The following is a 21,181-nucleotide window of genomic DNA, read 5'->3' as shown; positions in this document are numbered from 1 at the left end:
GCGCCAAGTAACCTCTCTGAACTTTCGGTTGAGGCAACGTCTGATAGTTTAGGCCTTTTTTATACTGTTGTCAAATAATGTTCATGTTTAACGGCTCAATTGAAGAACAGAGTTGTGTAAATAAATAATCTTAATAAAATAAACTCATGTTGTTGAGATGTCATTCGAATATATACTTCAATTCATCTTTAGAATGGAGGAAGAAAAAGAGAGAAATTAGACTTTCTTTCTAGCAATTCACTTACAGCAGAAAAAACAACTCATGTTTTGGGGCCAAATGAGTAGTAAGGACCCAAGATATTTGTTAATAAAGCTGAATTGGAAAATTTCAAGTTAAGTATGGAGAGAAATGTCAGAAATAAATAGTGATTTCGTGATTGTGAGAAAAAAATAATACAGTTTAACAAAATAAAATGCTGAAATGAAACCAGAAAAAAACTATTAATGTAATATTAATATATTCATATTTAACCAATGTCATAAAGTGGTTCAAATGAAAATATGAAATGCATATTTGCATAACCTGCAATAGTAAAGTATACCAACATGTATAGAAAAAAAACAGTATTTTAAGAAAATGATTTTATTAGGGTTTCAAGGAAAATATTCAATTCATGTGCATGAAACAGAAAGAGTTGAACCATTTACAAGAAATTAAGTTACAACACTAGTTTGATATAGAACTCCAAAAGATCTTAAAAGTATTAACTAAAACCTTTTTCAGGTCCATTTTTATAGAGGTGAGAAACTATGAGTCTTCATCTGCTTATGATCATCAAACCTCACAAACATTAAACCTGTATAATAAAGACTGCAGGCGTTTGTTGTCGACTCCTCCTACATGAAAGTGACTTGAATAGGTGGCCTTTGAATATGTTCCATGTCAAAAGGCCCAAGAGAAACATGGATAGCAGCACCAAAACAATATTATTAACAATGCTGATGGCATCATTATTCTGGGATTCAGATTCTTCAAAGTCTAAGGTGACAACATTGTACTGGACAACAGTTGTGCTGTACTCATCTCCCTTCGATCGCTCCACAGAGAGGCAGCTGTAGTTACCGGTGTCAGCGTGTGAGACACTTATGATGAGCAGTCCATCTTGTTGGTGCAGATGTTGAGATGAAGGGACCAGAGGGACTCCATCTTTCTCCCACATGATTGTTGCCAGCATTGACTCTGAAGAGCAGGGAAGCTTCAAGGACCCCAAATCAGGTTTGGCTTGTATCACTTTCTGGACGGGCGCTGAAAACGAGGCTGAAATAATGCATATCTTATCAGAACTATTTATAATAGGGAAGCCAAAACATCCAACATGTTTGCCTTACTCACCTCCTTGTGGACAGAGAGAGGCGTTGCCATCTTTGACACTCTGAATCAGATCTCTAGAGATGCACAATCATAAGTTCAATGTATTAGCAGCAGAGATGGGCAATCCCCCAACAGATACTCACCTCTGTGTAGCAGAAAGAGTTGAACATTTGCCAGCAGCGTGGTCCCAGCCACAGTAAGGGTCTCTGGCAAGAACACAGTCCATGCAAGTCAAAGATCTTCCACAGGAGGACAGGGACATCTGTACTACTCCAGAGTCTGAGCCTGCGTAGATCTGACGCTGCACATCAGAAAAAAAAGAATATTTTCAGGGATTGAACTCAACATGAAGCTCAACACTCTGTCATGACATTACCGTGACATTGGAGAACTTGAGAATCTTGATGGGCTCTGAGGTCTTAAAGACTTGAACTTCCTCAATGACGAACATCTCTCCATCATAGTTCACAGCTTTCACGATGGTTCCCCCCTCTTATATTAAAAGATGTAAATGTGGCGAACAATTACACATGTATTTATACAATTATTCATTACATCCTGTCACATATACACACCTGTCCCAATGAACATCACATGATGGTTGTCACCGTCCACCGACTGAACTTGGTCAATGACTATCCGTGTGAATTTGATTCCCTTTCTAATCAGTAAAGGTTTCTTTCCTATTGGCATTATTGGTTCACCAATAAGTGTATTTTTTTGAATAAACAAGAGAGTTTTATCAGGAAGGTCAGAACTCTGAGTGATGCTGGCGTTACGTGCAGCATCATCGATGCACTAGAGATGGAAAAGAGAGGAGCAATGGTTATCAAAACTTAAGAAGTCCTGGCAAGTTTAATCAAAATGATCTGCATATAAAAGGGGGTTAATTTACCGAACCAGGACGAGGCACTGGCAATATTCCGTTGTGGAGTACCCATTTAGAATGAATTCCATTTACCAGTCCTTCCGTCATGAATCTTCCTTCAGCTAAAACCCTGCTGATCTCTGACACACGGTACGCACACACAGCAGAAATCTCTCTCGAGGAGCTGAAATATACATTTGAGATTAATTCACATCGGAAAGGAAACAAATCAAATTATGTCCCAATGTTAAATCTTCATACGTCTGTGATGTGAAGACAGCGAAGAACAAACATGACTTCCAGTCTTTTTGGGGGTCACACCAGCGGAATGTGTCCTGGATGATGTACGGCAGTTTGGAGTCAGGGACTGGACATTCTAGTGTTGCTTTAACAAATGATGTCCACTTGTCCTGCAAAGTCCTCAGACCTCCATGATCGCCCTGAAACATCAGAAAAATGCTTGAACGTTGAAGGTATTTGTGCTAAGGTTGGAGGACAAGGCAGTTGTTTTCCTGTGGACTGTATAAAATATGGACTTCAAGTCAACCATCTGTAGGTAAACAGTCATGGCCATCTTGGAATTGCAGTTTTCAGGCTTAACGAGACTGACTACAGTCAGAGCAAGCGGAATTATGATTGGGTGATGAAATTCCATCCATGTAACTTGAAGCTAAGCTTAAAACAGTGGAGAATATTAAAAAGTGTTTAAGGTCAGTAACAGCCTTCAATGTTTTTCAATGCCCTGGATTTTTCTTTTTGACTGGGAGTGAACATGATTTTCCACTGCCTTAGTAACCACCTCTTGAAATCCCAAGTTGCCCTTCTGTTTGTTCTTACCTTGCAGACTCGAGCAACCCGGCTAACAAGCACCTGCTTGTAGCTATCGTACTCCATTGCTGTCTCACTAAAGAACAAGTAGATCTTGTCATCATCTCCGGTGACACTGTTTTGACTCTCAGGCATCATCTCCAGGGAAACAAATTCAGGGTCTGTTAATCACATTGAAATAAGAGAAACATGTTAATCAGTAAAATAGCACACATGCAACAAGTAATGATAAAAACTTTATGAAATGTAACTTCACCATAAAACCAGGATCTTCTATAATCAGTTCGAATGAAGGTTGTGGAACGCCGCATCAGGACAGACTCAGTCGCTCGAAAGTTCACTGATGTAGCCGAGTACAGATCATTGTCTTGAAAAGTAAAAGGCAATTTAAAAAAAGAAGCTGTAGAAAAGGAGTTCAGATGTACAACATTCTGCTCACCTAGCATGAGAGAGGCTGATCTTTCGAAGGGGTCATACGGGCAACGTCCTTTACCGGACTTTATTTGGTTCTCAAGAGTCAATTTTCCATCGTTGTACGACTACAAGAGATAAATGTGTAAACACATTTGTTTGTGGGCAATCTTTAAACAAAACACTTGACTGCTCTTACACGATAATACATATAAGATCATTTTTATTGTTGCGTATTAATAGTTTAAAGTTGTTGTAGCTTTTTTCACTAAGAAAGAAAAACACCACACTGCTCTATCATAAGCTTCCGTAACTGGATAACAGATTTTGTGTGTAGCAAATAAAATAGTCACTGGCTGGCGGACTCGAGCTAAGCTGTTTAAACATTAACATTCCTCATAAATTTGTATTTTTGTATAAATATTGTGTATTTATTCAATAATGAATTTTCCTTTTTTAAACAATGACACTTACTGGGGCATATGCAGTTTTTAATAAGTTAATCTGTGACATCCTTTCAAATCATATTGTTAAAGTAAACATTTCTCACCATGTAGTCACATTTTGGGTTGAAAGCATTGGTTCCACACACATACATCTTGTTGTCTTGTCTTTTCAGCAGAGTTTTAATCTGGTTTCTGCAGTGAATCTAAAAATGTGTAAGACAAAATGTGATTATTTCACCAAGTTTTCTTTCATACACATTTTTTTTTAATTCAACTTACTACTGGATCCTTTCCCTTAAATCCACAAGCAGTGACCTCTGCTGGTGGCACATCCCATTGGACCTAAATATAACAAATTATTTAAACGATTTATAGTAAATAGTTCAAGTAATGCTTGGTTCGATGATTTATGCTCATTGTAACAGGAATTAATTCACATTTTATTGAAGTAAGGAAAGCTCAAGTTTTGAGACAATATAAGTTAAAAGGGAAAAAGAACCAATGAAGACAATCTTGACTATAAAGAAGAATCGAGGGGAAGGTGTAAAGTTTTCCAAAGATTCACTATAGTGAATACAGTGACTATATAATATAATATAATACACTATAAAAAGTTCTTACTGAGTCATTTTTCTTGGTGATGTCGTTGAGGTCGAGGGCGTACACCATCCCACTGGCACCCACCATCAGCAGGCCCAGGTCCTCCCTCAGCAGCATGGTGGAGTAGTCCAACACTCCCTCCTCATGAAACGTGCGATTATTGTCACCTTGGTAGAAGATAAATAATGAATACACCACTGGACTAATGTATCATTATTGATGAATTAACTACTGGACTATTAATCATTAATGATGAATAAACTACTGGACTAATGTATCATTAAAGATGAATAAACTACTGGAATAATGTATCATTAATGATGAAAAAACTACTGGACTAATGTATCATTATTGATGAATAAACTACTGGACTAATGTATCATTATTGATGAATAAACTACTGGACTAATGTATCATTAAAGATGAATAAACTACTGGACTAATGTATCAAGAACAAAGTAATGAGTGTAACTTACTGTCATAAGGCACAAATCTGCGAGGGACAGGGTCCGGTGCTGAGGCCAGGGCCGGCAGCAGAAGTCCGAAGAAAGTGAACTCTAGAATCATTATTACTTTTCTCCTCCAAACAAATGTCTAAATAGAACTTGGATGGACACAACTGTATATATGATGTTAAAATTAAAGGAACAAAGGCTTTAAAGACTAAAAAGCTGTGACGTAATAAAGGCATAAAAGATCAAAGACAGTGACTGCCTTAACTTTGTTGTACTGTTTGGCAGCAGTGACATATGAATGGAGGTTATTACTCAATAACAAAAAAATGACTTCCATTAAAAAATATATAAAAAAAAGCAACTTCAATCAAAAATGTTTTTTTCAAACTTTTTTGTGTATATATATTATATATTATTATATATTATTTTGTATACATATTATGGTTAGGACATTTCTGTCCTAATATCTCTATATATCTATATATCTATATATCTATATATCTATATACTACACATGGTTTTATACATATATAATATATGTGTATATATATAGATATATATATATCTATATATCTATTTATCTCTCTCTCTCTCTCTCTATATATATATATATATATATGTATACACATATATTATATATGTATAAAAAAAGTGTGTAGTATTTGGTTTGATTTGTGTTAATGCTAAAGTTAATAAGTAAGAGTGCTAATACGGTTTTGCTAAAGGAAATTATTGTTTTCTTTGTTTAAATATTATTGCATATATTTTGTGATGCTGAGATCCATTTATACTTCAAATCTTCAACTTCAATAAACAAGGTGCTCATCATCAGTTGAAGAGATGGCTCGTCAATATCAGTCAGTGCCGCTACAGTAAGAGCTTTACCTTATTCAAACCTTAAAAAGTAAAGAAATTGTAATATCCTCATAAAATAGTCGCTTCTAAAAATCAACCAATAGAACAAACGGAAATGGATCAAGCAAAAGATGCCCGTCTAGTTGAAGAAAGTGAATAACGTCGTTCTGGTGGTTCAAGGAATCCCCCACTTGACGCTCTCCTCGGCTGTATCTATGGCTGCTGTACAAAGCCCTACAACTTTGTTTAGAGAGCGCTTTAGGACATCTCATCAAGACTCCACGCTTTCATGTTGAACATCATGCTGTCACAGCTTAGTCACATCAGTTGGGTGATTGTGTGTGAATGGGTAAACATTGTTGTGAGTTGGTTTGAAAAAAGCTTCTATGTGGGTTGGAATGATTTTGTAATGAGATTTTAATATTAAAAATATATAGATATAATATATATGAATGTATTTATCTTTGTAGATACCAGTGGAGCTTCCTGCACAGCCACAGTTCTAATCATCCTGGTGGCAAATAGGGATTCTAGCAATAAAGTCGGTTTCCTCGCTGCCATCATCATCTCTGTCCTACTTGTGGTGACTCTGTGTAAATTCAATCCACCGTCACTTCATTAAGTTCATGAACAGAATGTTATGTGGCTAGTTTTCCGCTTATTCTACTATCATCATGATTATTGCAAAATAACCTAACAGTAGATCCATCGCATACATCATTGTAAGGGTCAAGGTACAATAAAGTTTTATTACTTTTACGAATTCTCCTACTAAGTAGGGGGCAGGGCAAAATAACTCAGAGTTAACCATACTTTTTATGGTTAGCCTGACAAGGGTATAAAAAAAATTCAGCTCAGTAAACTGGACCTTTGAAACGTTATGATATCATGTGTGTCATTCACTTCAGTAGATAACTTTATAATAACTTTATATATATGTTTTTAAGTAGTTCTTGTGTCATCAATGTTACATTACTTCAATAACCCAAAATATCTTAATGTTGAAGTGGGGTCGTTAGTGGCTTGGAAATTATGCAGAGGAGGACATTGCAACGTTCAAAATGGTCAAGAAGACGAAGAGGTATGTGTCTACTACAGTGCGAGGTAGATTTCAGTGCTAATGGTGTCTTGGTATGCCCCAGAATGCGATAAATCTCAACGCCCTGAGCATCCCTGACAACGCAGTACCTGCTCTCAACAACGCTTCACCTGCTCCCACCAATGACGTGGTTTCTCCCGCCAATGCTGCGCTGGCCCCAACCAACGCAGTATGTGCCACTGACAACACCATGGCTTCAGCCACCAACGTTGTGCCTGCCTCTGAAAATATCCACCCAGTATGCAATAACCCGGAAGCATCAACTGGAGAAAAGGATCCAAAAAGCCTATCTGGATCCTCCGAACCATGCAGACCAGCAGGAGATCAAGTAAACATTGCGGACCTAATCATTAGGGTGAGTGTCTCCTTAAAGTGCCCTTAAGTCCTGCTCAAGTAACACACTACAGTTTGGTTCAAGTTAGTAAATTTCTCAACATCCCAGATATTTCATTGAATCATTTTTGGTTTTGTTTTGTACTGAAAATAGAAAACTGCATGTATGTTACTGTAGATTTGGATGAAATTCCTACTCTATACTTTGATATAATGAACTACTAAGTGTAGCAAACTATTCTTTCTACCAGAAGGTGAGGGAGAAAGTACAGAAAGAGTCATGACATTGTTTCCTCTCTTCAGCACCTGGAAGTGGCAGCAAAAGATCCAAATGTTCCAGCACATGATGTGGTTCAGATCTTCCACTATGAAGGAGAGGGCTCTGTGTCTGAAAGTCTTAGCTCCATTTGTTCATTCAGCTCTGATGACCAAGACCAGGACCTGAACAACTGGGGACCACGGTTCCAGATGTTGGCTGAAATCTTCGATCCGTCTGAGGAGGATGAAAACATTAGTTCTGTTTTTGTTTGAATATTAGAATAGTCACTTGGTGAAAATGTACTTTAATCTCTTGCAATAATGCTTTGAAAGTAAGCTCTTGAAAAATGACTATAAGAAGGTTGATTTATATGCAAGTTTTTTTCTTAATTTCAGTATTGTACAATGAAGTAGTATTTTTTTGTTGAGCATTTACCTTTTAGTCTTCAATGACTATCTCTTACAGTTACTCTGCTGACTTATGTGCAGTAATTTTGAGCAGCAGCATTGGCTGTATCTTCGATGTGTGGCACCAATTATTATCATTCATATACATAGATGTAATACACATTTGAGTTGTTACTTTTTGACCAGATGCAGCTTGGAAATTGTAATGGGAATGTGTGGAAGCAGGTGATGGGTTCATGGAGCCTGGAGCAACCCTAGACCTTGGAAATAGCAAAAAAAAGAAAAAGGTCCTATTAGCTGTTGACAATGAAAGGGAGCCTATATCCTATGAACTGTGGAATTAATTGTTTTTACTGTTACTTTTCATTATTGATTTTAGAAACCTGTGTGCATTTGTCATGATTTTAGATTTCCTTACTTGTTTAAAATGTACTGATATGTCTATGCTAATCAATGAACTTCCAAACATTGCCCTGTTAATTCTAAGGTACACAAACAAATGATATAAGAGGTGAATAAATAACTTACTACATTTAAATGAATTAATAAATGTTGAGGTGTGAAATGTAAATTACTGTAATTCATATAAAAGTAAAATGTCATTTTTAGTGACAGCTCTCCTGATGGGTTTGACACAAAAAGCAAAAAGCTAACTGGAATTGATGAAACGGAAGTTAAACTAAAGTTAACAATGTTGACATATTTGCATTTTATAAGGGGAACTTCAATATATATTAACACTTATAATCAACAAGTGTATTCATTATTTACATGTACTTTTCTATAAGGAAGTTATGTTTTTTTTAGAATTTATTTTCAACTTATCTCTCTGTACTAATAGTTAAAATTAGGAACCTAATTAGGAACCTAAAATAATTTAATTTAATTTAATTTAGTTCCTAAAATAAATTTTAGGAACCTAAAATAAACACTGTGGAGCCAGATGTGGCCTTCTCAACTCTCAACCTGATCTGTTGTTGGAAGATCATGATGAGCTCTGATGGGTGGGGACGAATTAATAACCTCATATTTTACTTACTTACGTACTATATATAAAGGAATCGTTTGATATTAGTTTATTTGAGCCTTACATTTTAAAGTTGACCTCTGGTTTCAGAGGTCAAATGAGGGATTGGAGATATATCCTCAAATTGATCCACATATATATTTATATATATATATATATATATATATATATATATATATATATATATATATATATATATATTCTCATTGAAGTGTTAAATTATATATCCTCATTTTATGTATTCATGTTTATTAATTGTGAACATTGACAATATTACCTTTTGCTCAGAATTAAAACATTCTTCCATTTCATCCTTGTATGATTGGTCAGTTACTCTAAACCAGGGGTGGGCAATACGTTGATCGCGATCGAAGCTATTGCGAGTAGATCGCGTGATTTAATAAAATATGATATAAGAAAATAGTAAAGAGAGCTCTGATTGGCTGCTGTGCATGTCAATTAAATAGTTATTGCAGCGGTTGGTTAACAATTTGATTGACATGCACAGCAGCCAATCAGAGCTCCAGCCTCTTCCACTGAACGCTCGGCAAAGTTCACAATAATAAATAAAAAGAGCAAAACGTGCGACAGCCATTTTACGCAATTCAGAAAAACGATATTACGAGAATTATAAACTTGTTTTTTTTAAATAATATATCGAACAAAATAATGTGCGTTTGATCAGTTCAGGTTCTTCTCTACGAGAGTCACAGAAACATTACGTCAGTTCCATCAAAGTGAAGCTGCAGGTTCCAATGAAAGCGCAACAAAGGCTGGTTTTCCTTTTGTGATCGCGTCCTTAAAACACACTTGTATTAATACACCATCACATGATGACTATTTGTAAATTACCTTTATCTCACGAATATAATAAGAATACGCTGAAACCCAAACACGTTAAACAGTTGCAGGTGAGACACACATTCTAATGACGTCAGAGACGATCAGACAAAGCGATGATGATGTGAAGTTACTGGTTAACAGTTTTATTCTCGTTAAACTTCATCTGAAGATGTTTTAAAATGTAAATAATCCACTTGTGTGATTCATATCAGACATGTTTAAAATTAACAAATATAAACTGTCAGTTTGAATTCATGTTTTCATTTGTTTTTGTTTTTTCATGATCACAAAAATGGAGAAATTTAAGTCTTGTCCTTCATTTAAATATGATCGGCATGTTGAAATGCAGGCATGGAAAGGGATGAACCCGTCTGAATTCTTTGTTGATTTTGATGAACAAAGGAAAAGGGCTTGAATTCGTGTCAAGCACAGATTCTTACACATGAATATGTTTTGTGCATCATTTGGGTTCGAATGAATGACCATTTTTAGTTGGAAATCAATGCAATTCTTTGAACATACGAGTCTGAACTTGTCTGCAGTGGAGGATGAGATTTAACAAAGGCTGACACTGAGCTTAAGACCAGGTCTCATGGACATTTTTGGAAGTTACTCTCAGAGGAAAAGTATCTTCTTATGAGGAAATATGCTTCTTACTGACTGACTCTAGTTATTTATATAAGTCAGCATTTCTATGAAGATTATTAAATCCACACATCTTTCCATCATGACTGATTATCAGTGCATTCACTTCATTCAATGCAAGTCATCTGAGTAAAGTATGTTCTAACTTACGTTGAGCAAATTTGTTGAAGGTAGATCTTTTGAACTTGACAATTATGAAAGTAGCTCGTGAACCGAAAAAGTGTGAGCACCCCTGCTCTAAACACTTGATATCTAAGATGGCCGTCTCACGTGTTGGTAGTGGAAAGTTACCGGAGTTTGGTCATCTAGAGAGAATCTGTTTATCAGTTGAATTAAGCAGATGTGTCCTTGGTCCCAGAGACAAAATGGCACCATTGAGAGATTGCGTTGTCTTTCTCAGTGTGAACTGACCTAAAGAATTGCTGAGCACACATGAATTTCTAAAGAAAGGCAATGATTATTTAATATGAATTAAATATGAAAGATTAATCAAGTGATTATTTGAAATGTGTGTTAACTCTAGATGATCGATTACAGTAAAGTTGTCATTTCCTTACACAGCATTGCAGCAAACTAACACTAGATAGCATCTGCTATAGAAAAAATACAGAGCATACATGCGTCTTTAATCTTAATTTTCCTGAATTAAATTTAAACTATTCACATATTCTGCTTGAAATCTCTTTTATTATTTCTCTGTTGGCATTAGACTTTGCTCTCAAGAAAATTCTAATTAATCCGTTGACTTTTGGCTCGATAAGAAGCAGGCTTTTATGTCCCTTATCTCTATGTGTTTACACTATAATGCCTTTATACTGTATTTATTTAAGCTTTGTGAGGTTTGTTTTTAGAAACGTAAGCCTTTCATTCATCGTAAGTACTTTCATTTCAAATCCTTTATATGTTGTAATGAGAGTTCTTATTCTGGATTTTAAAGTGGATATTATTCCTTTCCAGTGTTTCCTGAAGAAGAAGAAGAAGAAGAAATGTATTCTCTTGCATTCACCTTATGGGTGTTGACTTCTCCACTATTTGGCGTAAGTGTTTACTAACTCCTGGCTCTAGAGTACATTTTATTTCTTTGCAATATAATAATATTATTTTGCTCTGGCTTTTCTTTAAACAATATTCTATAACTCATTTCTTTTTAATATTACTGTATTTTCCATGATGTTTGATGTGTAAGGTGACATCATTTTCTTCAAAGTTACAATCAAACATCGTCCTCATTTGGATTTCAAAACATTTTGAAGGACAGGTCATTCCCTAGTGTGGCATTTATCTTTTTCTATACAAAGACTGCATTATATGAAATCACTAAAATAAATAAACTTCCATGTGGTTGTAGTGAATATGTAAACTGTGGTATGGTTTTAATGGTGCTGCTGTATGTCTATATGTATGTTTACCTTTGTTTTAATTGCCTATACATGTTTTTGCTTTTGTTTTAGTTGGTTCAGGTTTGGAGTGAAGATGTTGGGAAGGATCCAAAAATGGTTTCGAGAACTATTTATCCATGGAGAGAGTCTTTCAAAGCTCCATTCAATGTTTGGGAAAATACCATAGGATTCCAAACAGTCACCACGGTAAACAGGTTTATACACACACATGTTCATTCACAAACAAATCAATAAATAATAATACAAATAAATGTATGGTAGCAGATGTAAATGAAAAATATACTTGATGTTTAACTGAATGCTATTGTTAGATTCAAAGCTGTTTCAAACAGTTCTGTCTTTGTCTGGTGATTCTGTGTAAAAGTCAAAATGTGCACCTGGTATGTACATGTACCATAAATGTGTTTCTCTTGTCATTTCAGGTTCAGTCAGAAAGGTTTTCCAAAGGTGAGGGGCTTTACAAGATGCAGGGACCAGAGATGTTTGAAATAGATGAAAGTACTGGACGAATTTGGCTCAAAGAGTCACTAGATAGAGAGACACACCAGAGTTTTGAGGTAAGCTGTACTTCAAGTCTCTGACTGAAGGTGCAAATGGAATAATACGTGATGTATATATAAAATAAATAAGTATTATTATTAATAGTAGTAGAACAATAAAGCATTTTACAGTTTCGCCATACATCCCTTCTTTGTGTTTGCAGTTGATAGTTTTTGCCGTGTCATTAAGTGGAGAGTACCTTGAGAAGCCAGCGCCCATTACAATTCTTGTGCAAGACTTGAATGACAACAAACCAGTCTTCACTCAGCAAGTGTTCACTGGTTCTGTCCTGGAATTCTCACCCCCAGGTAACTTGGGAAAAATACATATAAAGTCTATATAAATCACAGTTATTGATTAGACCGATAAATTGATTCAGAATCAAAGAAAGAAGCTGGGTGTTATCTCTGGTCACTTAAAAAATTGCATCATTAATCAAAAGTCTGACCTCTTATAGATGAAGAAACTGGACTTGATACATTTTGTTCACAGGCACCGTTGTGATGCAAGTATCAGCCGATGATGCAGACAAACCCCACAGCATCAACACTGACTTGGTGTACTCCATCATTGGCCAGGAGAGCATCCCTGTTGATGACCTGAATAAGACCATGTTTGAGATGGACAAGGCGTCAGGAATTATCACTATGAAAGACAGTGTCCTGGACAGAGAGGTAAAAACTGACCCTAAGATTGATCTCTCCTGCTTCTTAACTTCACTGACAAATATTTTAAAGATGCAATAAGATAAAATATTCCTTTTTTGTCCCACATTGGGGAAATTCCTAAAAAGACTAATTGTACCCCAAATTATTATTTCTTGTCTCAGGTGGTGAAAGCGTTCCAGCTGAGAATCAAAGTTAGTGATAAGGGTGGGACAGGCCTCACAAATGAAGCTATGGTCATCATTAATGTAACTGACATCAACAACCACGTCCCAGGGTTCAGCCCAACATTTGTAAGTATTTCAGAACGAACAATCACATAGACAAACTTTTACTTTGTAGTACAAGTCTGTTTTCTTCTTTCAGTACCACATGACTGCCCTGGAGAACACACTTGGTGATATCGGCCGAGTGAACGTGACCGAAGGAGATGAACCTGGAACAGGAAACTGGGAGGCTAAGTACTCTGTCTATGATGATCCTCAAGGGTATTTCAGCATAAGAACAGATGCTGAGACCAACCAGGGGATCCTGAGTGTCGTGAAGGTACAAAAACTTAACACAATAAAAATGGCAGTTTATATTTCAGAAAGGCTGAAAAATGTTCAATGACGTGAACAACCGACTGATCATTGAACTTTTATTCAAGGGTCCTCTCTCTCTGCGCTTGATGGAGTTTACTGACTCCTTCAAGAAACATCAAGACATTTTATTCGTGCTGGCTTTTTCTTGATTTACTGAGACTCTTGTGTTTGTCTCTGTGTTGTCTTGACCATTTAAGTATTTATTTTATTGGGTATTTTTTTGATTGTTTAAGCACTTTGTGACCCTGGTCTTGAATAGCGTTCTACAAATACTAATTACCTACTTACTTACTTACCTTCTAAAAAGGACGTTGATGACTGTGCACCATTAAGATGAGGTCAAAATGGCTGCTCAACAAAATGTCAAACTTCAAGTTAACATTTAGTTATTAATAACTTTATCAATTCTATAACCTTTTTTTTTCCAAAACAGTGCTAGTCATACTTTTTATAATTCAAAACAGTATTCAAAACAAAACAAAACAAACTGTTCTCATCATGCTTTGATATCGGATATTTTAAAATGCAAAATGTACCCTTTCATTGTTGTTCATCTAAACATGATTAGAAAAAACCAGCACATCCAACATGTCAGAACAAACACATAAATAATCTGATGTCACTTCATTCCAGCCTTTGGACTATGAGTCTGCAAAGGAGCACAAGTTGACTCTCCAAGTAGTGAACATAAACCTGATAAAGAGCAAAGCTACAAACTTTTTAGCAAGCGTCACTGTCACTGTGATCGACAAGGACGAAGAACCATACTTCACAGAGGACCCGATCAAACTTGAAGTTCCCCAAAATGTACTTCCTGGCACATCACTGAAGAGCAACATCGCCATTCACCCAGTGAATTTGGGCATGAGGTATGAACCCAAATCATGTCTTTAAAGATGGAATCAATGTACAAGTCTGCTTTATCTCCCTTAGGTTTGAGATCACCGACGACCCTGAGAACTGGCTGGACATCAATATAGATACAGGAGAGATTGTGGCAAAAAGCAGCTTCAATTCGAGTTCTGCACATGTTAAAAACCAGGTGTACACTGTTACAATCAAACTTACAGGTGAGATGAAAAAGTTTCCTCTTAGCATCATACTACACCTTAAGATCATCATCAGGTAACACCTTCTATGAAGGTCTTTTTTATAACATATTGTGAGCACATTCGTCAGACATTATAATGCTTTCATAAGACCTTATATAAAGACGTTACACAGTTAATAATCATGTTGGTCAACTAATAACAGCATGCATTGTTATTCCTTAGAAAGGGTTCCTTAATGCATTACATAAAATACCTTAATAAAAACTGTTGCCAATCTTTAAGGCATTTTGTACGTATACATTTTTAGGACTGATTTGTAAAGAAATGCTGTTACATGGAAGGCATTATGATAATTGGTTTAAATTCTTAAATTGTGAATTATATCAGTAATTCACATGCAAATTTAAACCAACAATTTGCAAACAAGGCTATGGATATTATAAGGTTTACATACATGGATCATATTTCGACAACTCTTTAAGTAGTCAACAAATCCCACGACTTATTAGCTTGTGGCTTAAGAAGTTGCCAGTTCAATGATGTCCAACCATGATGTCATTGTGTCCCTGAGAAGAACACTAGATTGTTACTTATGGTGGTGAACATCATGCTGTCACAGCTTAGTCACATCAGTGGGTGATTGTGTGTGAATGGGTAAACATTGTTGTGAGTTGGTTTAAAAAAAAGCCTCTATGTGGGTTGGAAAGATTTTGTAATGAGATACATTTTAGAGATAGATAATTAAAGATAGATTTAATATTAAAAATATATATCGATATAATATATATGAATGTATTTATCTTTGTAGATACCAGTGGAACTTCCTGCACAGCCACAGTTCTAATCATCCTGGTGGCAAATAGGGATTCTAGCAATAAAGCCGGTTTCCTCGCTGCCATCATCATCCCTGTCCTACTTGTGGTGACTCTGTGTAAGTTCAGTCCACCGTCACTTTATGAAGTTAATGAACAGAATGTTATGTGGCTAGTTTTCTGCTTATTCTACTATCATCATGATCATTGCAAAATAACGTAACAGTAGATCCATTGCATACATCATTGTAAGGGTCAAGGTACAATAAAGTTTTTATTACTTTTACGAATTCTCCTACTAAGTAGGTGGCAGGGCAAAATACCTCATAGTTAACCCTACTTTTTATGGTTAACCTGACAAGGGTATAAAAAAATTTCAGCTCAGTAAACTGGACCTTTGAAATGTTATGATATCATGTGTGTCATTCACTTCAGTAGATAACTTTATAATAACTTTATATATATGTTTTTAAGTAGTTATTGTGTCATCAATGTTACATTACTTCAATAACCCAAAATATCTTAATGTTGAAGTGGGGTCGTTAGTGGCTTGGAAATTATGCAGAGGAGGACATTGCAACGTTCAAAATGGTCAAGAAGACGAAGAGGTATGTGTCTACTACAGTGCGAGGTAGATTTCAGTGCTAATGGTGTCTTGTTATGCCCCAGAATGCGATAAATCTCAACGCCCTGAGCATCCCTGACAACGCAGTACCTGCTCTCAACAACGCCTCACCTGCCTCCACCAATGACGTGGTTTCTCCCGCCAATGCTGCGCTGGCCCCAACCAACGCAGTATGTGCCACTGACAACACCATGGCTTCAGCCACCAACGTTGTGCTTGCCTCTGAAAATATCCACCCAGTATGCAATAACCCGGAAGCATCAACTAGAGAAAAGGATCCAAAAAGCCTATCTGGATCCTCCGAACCATGCAGACCGCCAGGAGATCAAGCAAACATTGCGGACCTAATCATTAGGGTGAGTGTCTTCTTAAAGTGCCCTTAAGTCCTGCTCAAGTAACACACTACAGTTTGGTTCAAGTTAGTACATTTCTCAACATCCCAGATATTTCATTGAATCATTTTTGGTTTTGTTTTGTACTGAAAATAGAAATCTGCATGTATGTTACTGTAGATTTGGATGCAATTCCTACTCTGTACTTTGATATAATTAACTACAAGTGTAGCAAACTATTCTTTCTACCAGAAGGTGAGGGAGAAAGTACAGAAAGAGTCATGACATTGTTTCCTCTCTTCAGCACCTGGAAGTGGCAGCAAAAGATCCAAATGTTCCAGCACATGATGTGGTTCAGATCTTCCACTATGAAGGAGAGGGCTCTGTGTCTGAAAGTCTTAGCTCCATTTGTTCATTCAGCTCTGATGACCAAGACCAGGACCTGAACAACTGGGGACCACGGTTCCAGATGTTGGCTGAAATCTTCGATCCGTCGGAGGAGGATGAAAACATTAGTTCTGTTTTAGTTTGAATTCATATTAGAATAGTCACTTGGTGAAAATGTACTTTAATCTCTTGCAATAATGCTTTGAAAAGTAAGCTCTTGCAAAATGACTATAAGAAGGTTGATTTATGTGTAAGTTGTTTTCTTAATTTCAGTATTGTACAATGAAGTAGTATATTTTTGTTGAGCATTTACTTTTCAGTCTTCAATGACTATCTCTTACAGTTACTCTGCTGACTTATGTGCAGTAATTTTGAGCAGCAGCATTGGCTGTATCTTCGATGTGTGGCACCAATTATTATCATTCATATACATAGATGTAATACACATTTGAGATGTTACTTTTAGACCAGATGCAGCTTGGAAATTGTATTGGGAATGTGTGGAAGCAGGTGATGGGTTTCATGAGGTAACCCCAGACCTTGGAAATAGCAGAAAACAAACAAAAAAAGTCCCATTAGCTGTTGAAAGGGAGCCTATCCTATGAACTGTGGCAAATTGTTTCTACTGATACTTTTCATTATTGATTTTAGACACCTGTGTGCATTTGTCATGATATTAGATTTCCTTACTTGTTCAAAATGTACTGATATGTCTATGCTAATAAATTAACTTCCAAACATTGCCCTGTTAATTCTAACGTACAAAAACAAATGATATAAGAGGTGAATAAATAACTTACTACATTTAAATGAATTAATAAATGTTGAGGTGTGAAATGTAAATTACTGTAATTCATATGAAAGTAAAATGTCATTTTTTTGGAAAGTGACAGCTCTCCTGATGGGTTTGACACAAAAAGCAAAAAGCTGGAATTGATGAAACGGAAGTTAAACTAAAGTTAACAATGTTGACATATTTGTATTTTATAAGGGGAACTTCAATATATATTCAACAAACAACAAGTGTATTCATTATTTACATGTACTTTTCTATAAGGAAGTTATGTTTTTTCAGAATTTATTTTCTCCTTATCTCTCTGTACTAATAGTTTAAATTAGGAACCTAAAATAAAAACAACTGTGGAGCCAGATGTGGCCTCCTCAACTCTCAACCTGATATGTCTGATTAGTTTATTTGAGCCTTACATTTTAAGGTTGACCTCTGGTTTCAGAGGTCAAAGGAGGGATTGAAGATATATCCTCAAATTGATCCAAATAAAATATTGTAAGGAAATGACAACTTTACTGTAATCAATCATCTAGATTTAACACACATTTCAAATAGTCACTTGATTAACTGATAATCTTTCATATTTAATTCATGTTAAATAATCGTTGTCTTAGGCATAAACACAGCTGTAAGCACGGATGTTCAGATAGTATTTAAAGGCAAGACATACAGCCAACTGCAGGCTCTACATCTGAACATCGAGACGAAAATCCGAGCTGGTGGATCTAACCTCGACATCGGCTACTGGGAGAGCTTGTTGCAACAGGTCCGCGTCTACATGGCGAGAGCAAGGTCCACACCTTCCGCTTATTCAATAATTACATTTCTAACCCAAGGTCTCAACCCTTTCAAAACACTAAAATGTGTTTATCAATGAATGATTACAGGTTGAGAGAGCGACACCAGGATGTGCTTCGCCAAAAGCTGTTCAGGCTGAAACAAGAACAGGGAGTGGAAAGCGAACCATCGTTCCCCATCATCAAGGATGAACCAGTGACTGAGAGCATTGAGTAAGTTTGTTTGTGTCCTAGTACGACAATAATTGTGTCAAATTTGAGTCTTGACACAATTGGGTTTGAATGATTGTTCCTTCACGGAAGAAAAATGAACTTCTTTATGGCCTTTTGAAGGTGTCTTTAAATTGTAGGATGGCACCATATTAAAATGAATATTATTATAATACTCCTCATCCTTTACAAACATTTTTTGTTTTCCAAACAGCAGGAGCAGAGAAGATTCCAGCCTTTCATCATCAACTGGTAGAACTGTGAATGAAGCTAGTGGACAGGAGAATGATGAGCCTGGTCCATCAACATCAACCAGCACTAACAGAGGGATTGAAGACGAGGAAGGAAAGAAGGATGAAGACAAGGGAGAAGAGGAGAAGGGCGACTCTGTGGAAGCTGTATTGACGGAGGAAGATCTTATCCAGCAAAGCCAAGCAGAGTATGACTCCGGTCGCTACAGTCCAGCTCTTCTGACTTCATTGGAGATGCCGCTCGATACACACACGATAACGGCGGAGGAAGATGCGCACAAGTTGCAGCTAGCACGTAGACAGTTGCAGGTCACAGGTACGAATGGCACACAGTATCATAAGGTTGTGTGTCTGCCTCATCCTCGTTCTGTCTGTCATATAAAGTTACACGACTTACTTCAAGCTTGACTTTTTCCTGTCTTTCTGTTAGGTGACGCCAGCGAGAGTGCCGAGGACTTCTTTGTACGTCAAGCCAAACAGGGAATGGATAACAACGAAGCCCAGTTCAGCGTGGAGATCCCAGTCACAGGGAAGATGTACCTGTGGGCTGACAAATACCGACCCAGGAAGCCGAGATTCTTTAACCGAGTACACACTGGCTTCGAGTGGAACAAATATAACCAGACGCATTATGACTTTGACAACCCGCCACCCAAGATTGTTCAAGGTTACAAGTTCAATATCTTCTACCCAGATCTGATCGACAAGCGCTCGACCCCGCAGTACTTTCTAGAGCCCAGTCCTGACAACAAGGACTTTGGCATCTTAAGATTCCATGCTGGCCCACCGTACGAGGATATCGCATTTAAGATCGTGAACAGAGAGTGGGAGTACTCTCACCGTCATGGTTTCCGATGCCAGTTTTCAAATGGTATCTTTCAGCTGTGGTTCCACTTCAAGAGGTACCACTATAGACGATGAACCCGTAAAAAAATGACGTTTGAATACAAAAATTGGATGTTAACCATAACCTCTCTGAACTTTCGGTTGAGGCAACGTCTGATAGTTTAGGCCTTTTTTATACTGTTGTCAAATAATGTTCATGTTTAACTGCTCAATTGAAGAACAGAGTTGTGTAAATAAATACTCTTAATAAAATAAACTCATGTTGTTGAGATGTCATTCGAATATATACTTCAATTCATCTTTATAATGGAGGAAGAAAAAGAGAGAAATTAGACTTTCTTTCTAGCAATTCACTTACAGCAGAAAAAACAACTCATGTTTTGAGGCCAAATGAGTAGTCAGGACCCAAGATATTTGTTAATAAAGCTGAATTGGAAAATTTCAAGTTAAGTATGGAGGGAAATGTCAAAGATAAATTGTGATTTCGTGATTGCGAGAACAAAAAATACAGTTTAACAAAATAAAATGCTGAAATGAAACCCGAAAAAACTATTAGAGGAATATTAATATATTCATATTTAACCAATGTCATAATGTTGTTCAAATTAAAATACGAAATGCATATTTGCATAACCTGCAATAGTAAAGTATACCAACATGTATAGAAAAAAAACAGTATTTCAAGAAAATGATTTTATTAGGGTTTCAAGGAAAATATTCAATTCATGTGCATGAAACAGAAAGAGTTGAACTATTTACAAGAAATTAAGTTACAACACTAGTTTGATATAGAACTCCAAAAGATCTTAAAAGTGTTAACTAAAACCTTTTTCAGGTCCATTTTTATAGAGGTGAGAAACTATGAGTCTTCATCTGCTTATGATCATCAAACCTCACAAACATTAAACCTGTATAATAAAGACTGGAGGCGTTTGTTGTCGACTCCTCCTACATGAAAGTGACTTGAATAGGTGGCCTTTGAATATGTTCCATGTCAAAAGGCCCAAGAGAAACATGGATAGCAGCACCAAAACAACATTCTTTACAATGCTGATGGCATCATTATTCTGGGATTCAGATTCTTCAAAGTCTAAGGTGACAACATTGTACTGGACAACAGTTGTGCTGTACTCATCTCCCTTCGGTCGCTCCACAGAGAGGCAGCGGTAGTTACCGGTGTCAGCGTGTGAGACACTTATGATGAGCAGTCCATCTTGTTGGTGCAGATGTTGAGATGAAGGGACCAGAGGGACTCCATCTTTCTCCCACATGATTGTTGCCAGCATTGACTCTGAAGAGCAGGGAAGCTTCAAGGACCCCAAATCAGGTTTGGCTTGTATCACTTTCTGGACGGGCGCTGAAAACGAGGCTGAAATAATGCATATCTTATCAGAACTATTTATAATAGGGAAGCCAAAACATCCAACATGTTTGCCTTACTCACCTCCTTGTGGACAGAGAGAGGCGTTGCCATCTTTGACACTCTGAATCAGATCTCTAGA

The 21,181-nt window shown here is 36.6% G+C and overlaps 3 protein-coding genes and 1 long non-coding RNA gene across 4 annotated transcripts; 2 read left to right on the top strand and 2 right to left on the bottom strand.

Moving 5' to 3' along the window:
- Positions 1 to 567: 567 nt before the first annotated feature.
- Positions 568 to 4,666, bottom strand: LOC148063658 (semaphorin-4E-like). Its single transcript, XM_087810321.1, has 13 exons — positions 4,487 to 4,666; positions 4,145 to 4,207; positions 3,970 to 4,068; positions 3,448 to 3,547; positions 3,265 to 3,375; positions 3,018 to 3,169; positions 2,442 to 2,620; positions 2,208 to 2,364; positions 1,888 to 2,110; positions 1,689 to 1,804; positions 1,456 to 1,613; positions 1,334 to 1,386; positions 568 to 1,258 (listed from the first exon to the last, which is right to left on the bottom strand). The coding sequence occupies exons 1-13, from the start codon at positions 4,580 to 4,582 to the stop codon at positions 792 to 794; spliced, it is 1,974 nt and encodes a 657-aa protein (XP_087666447.1). The 5' UTR covers positions 4,583 to 4,666; the 3' UTR covers positions 568 to 791.
- A 5,092-nt stretch (positions 4,667 to 9,758) lies between these two features.
- On the top strand, positions 9,759 to 16,930 carry LOC148063657 (cadherin-15-like). Its single transcript, XM_087811791.1, has 14 exons — positions 9,759 to 9,811; positions 11,346 to 11,425; positions 11,840 to 11,974; positions 12,211 to 12,345; positions 12,492 to 12,636; positions 12,821 to 13,002; positions 13,158 to 13,286; positions 13,360 to 13,539; positions 14,211 to 14,446; positions 14,511 to 14,647; positions 15,438 to 15,560; positions 15,976 to 16,049; positions 16,111 to 16,422; positions 16,703 to 16,930. Exons 2-14 carry the CDS (start codon positions 11,375 to 11,377, stop codon positions 16,928 to 16,930), a joined length of 2,067 nt encoding a protein of 688 aa, XP_087667917.1. The 5' UTR covers positions 9,759 to 9,811; positions 11,346 to 11,374.
- A 1,093-nt stretch (positions 16,931 to 18,023) lies between these two features.
- LOC148063656 (splicing factor Cactin-like) lies at positions 18,024 to 19,820 on the top strand. The gene is made up of 4 exons (XM_087811310.1): positions 18,024 to 18,367; positions 18,463 to 18,585; positions 18,797 to 19,149; positions 19,264 to 19,820. Exons 1-4 carry the CDS (start codon positions 18,354 to 18,356, stop codon positions 19,752 to 19,754), a joined length of 981 nt encoding a protein of 326 aa, XP_087667436.1. The 5' UTR covers positions 18,024 to 18,353; the 3' UTR covers positions 19,755 to 19,820.
- Positions 19,821 to 20,357: 537 nt separating this feature from the next.
- LOC148063655 (uncharacterized) lies at positions 20,358 to 21,178 on the bottom strand. The gene is made up of 2 exons (XR_015713557.1): positions 21,124 to 21,178; positions 20,358 to 21,048 (listed from the first exon to the last, which is right to left on the bottom strand). It is a non-coding gene; the product is annotated as an uncharacterized LOC148063655 (long non-coding RNA).
- Positions 21,179 to 21,181: the final 3 nt, after the last annotated feature.

The sequence above is a fragment of the Callionymus lyra genome, chromosome 16 (genome assembly GCF_982586985.1).
Source record: "Callionymus lyra chromosome 16, fCalLyr1.hap1.1, whole genome shotgun sequence".
NCBI classification, from domain to species: domain Eukaryota; kingdom Metazoa; phylum Chordata; class Actinopteri; order Syngnathiformes; family Callionymidae; genus Callionymus; species Callionymus lyra.
This window is presented reverse-complemented; position numbering and strand designations above follow the sequence as displayed.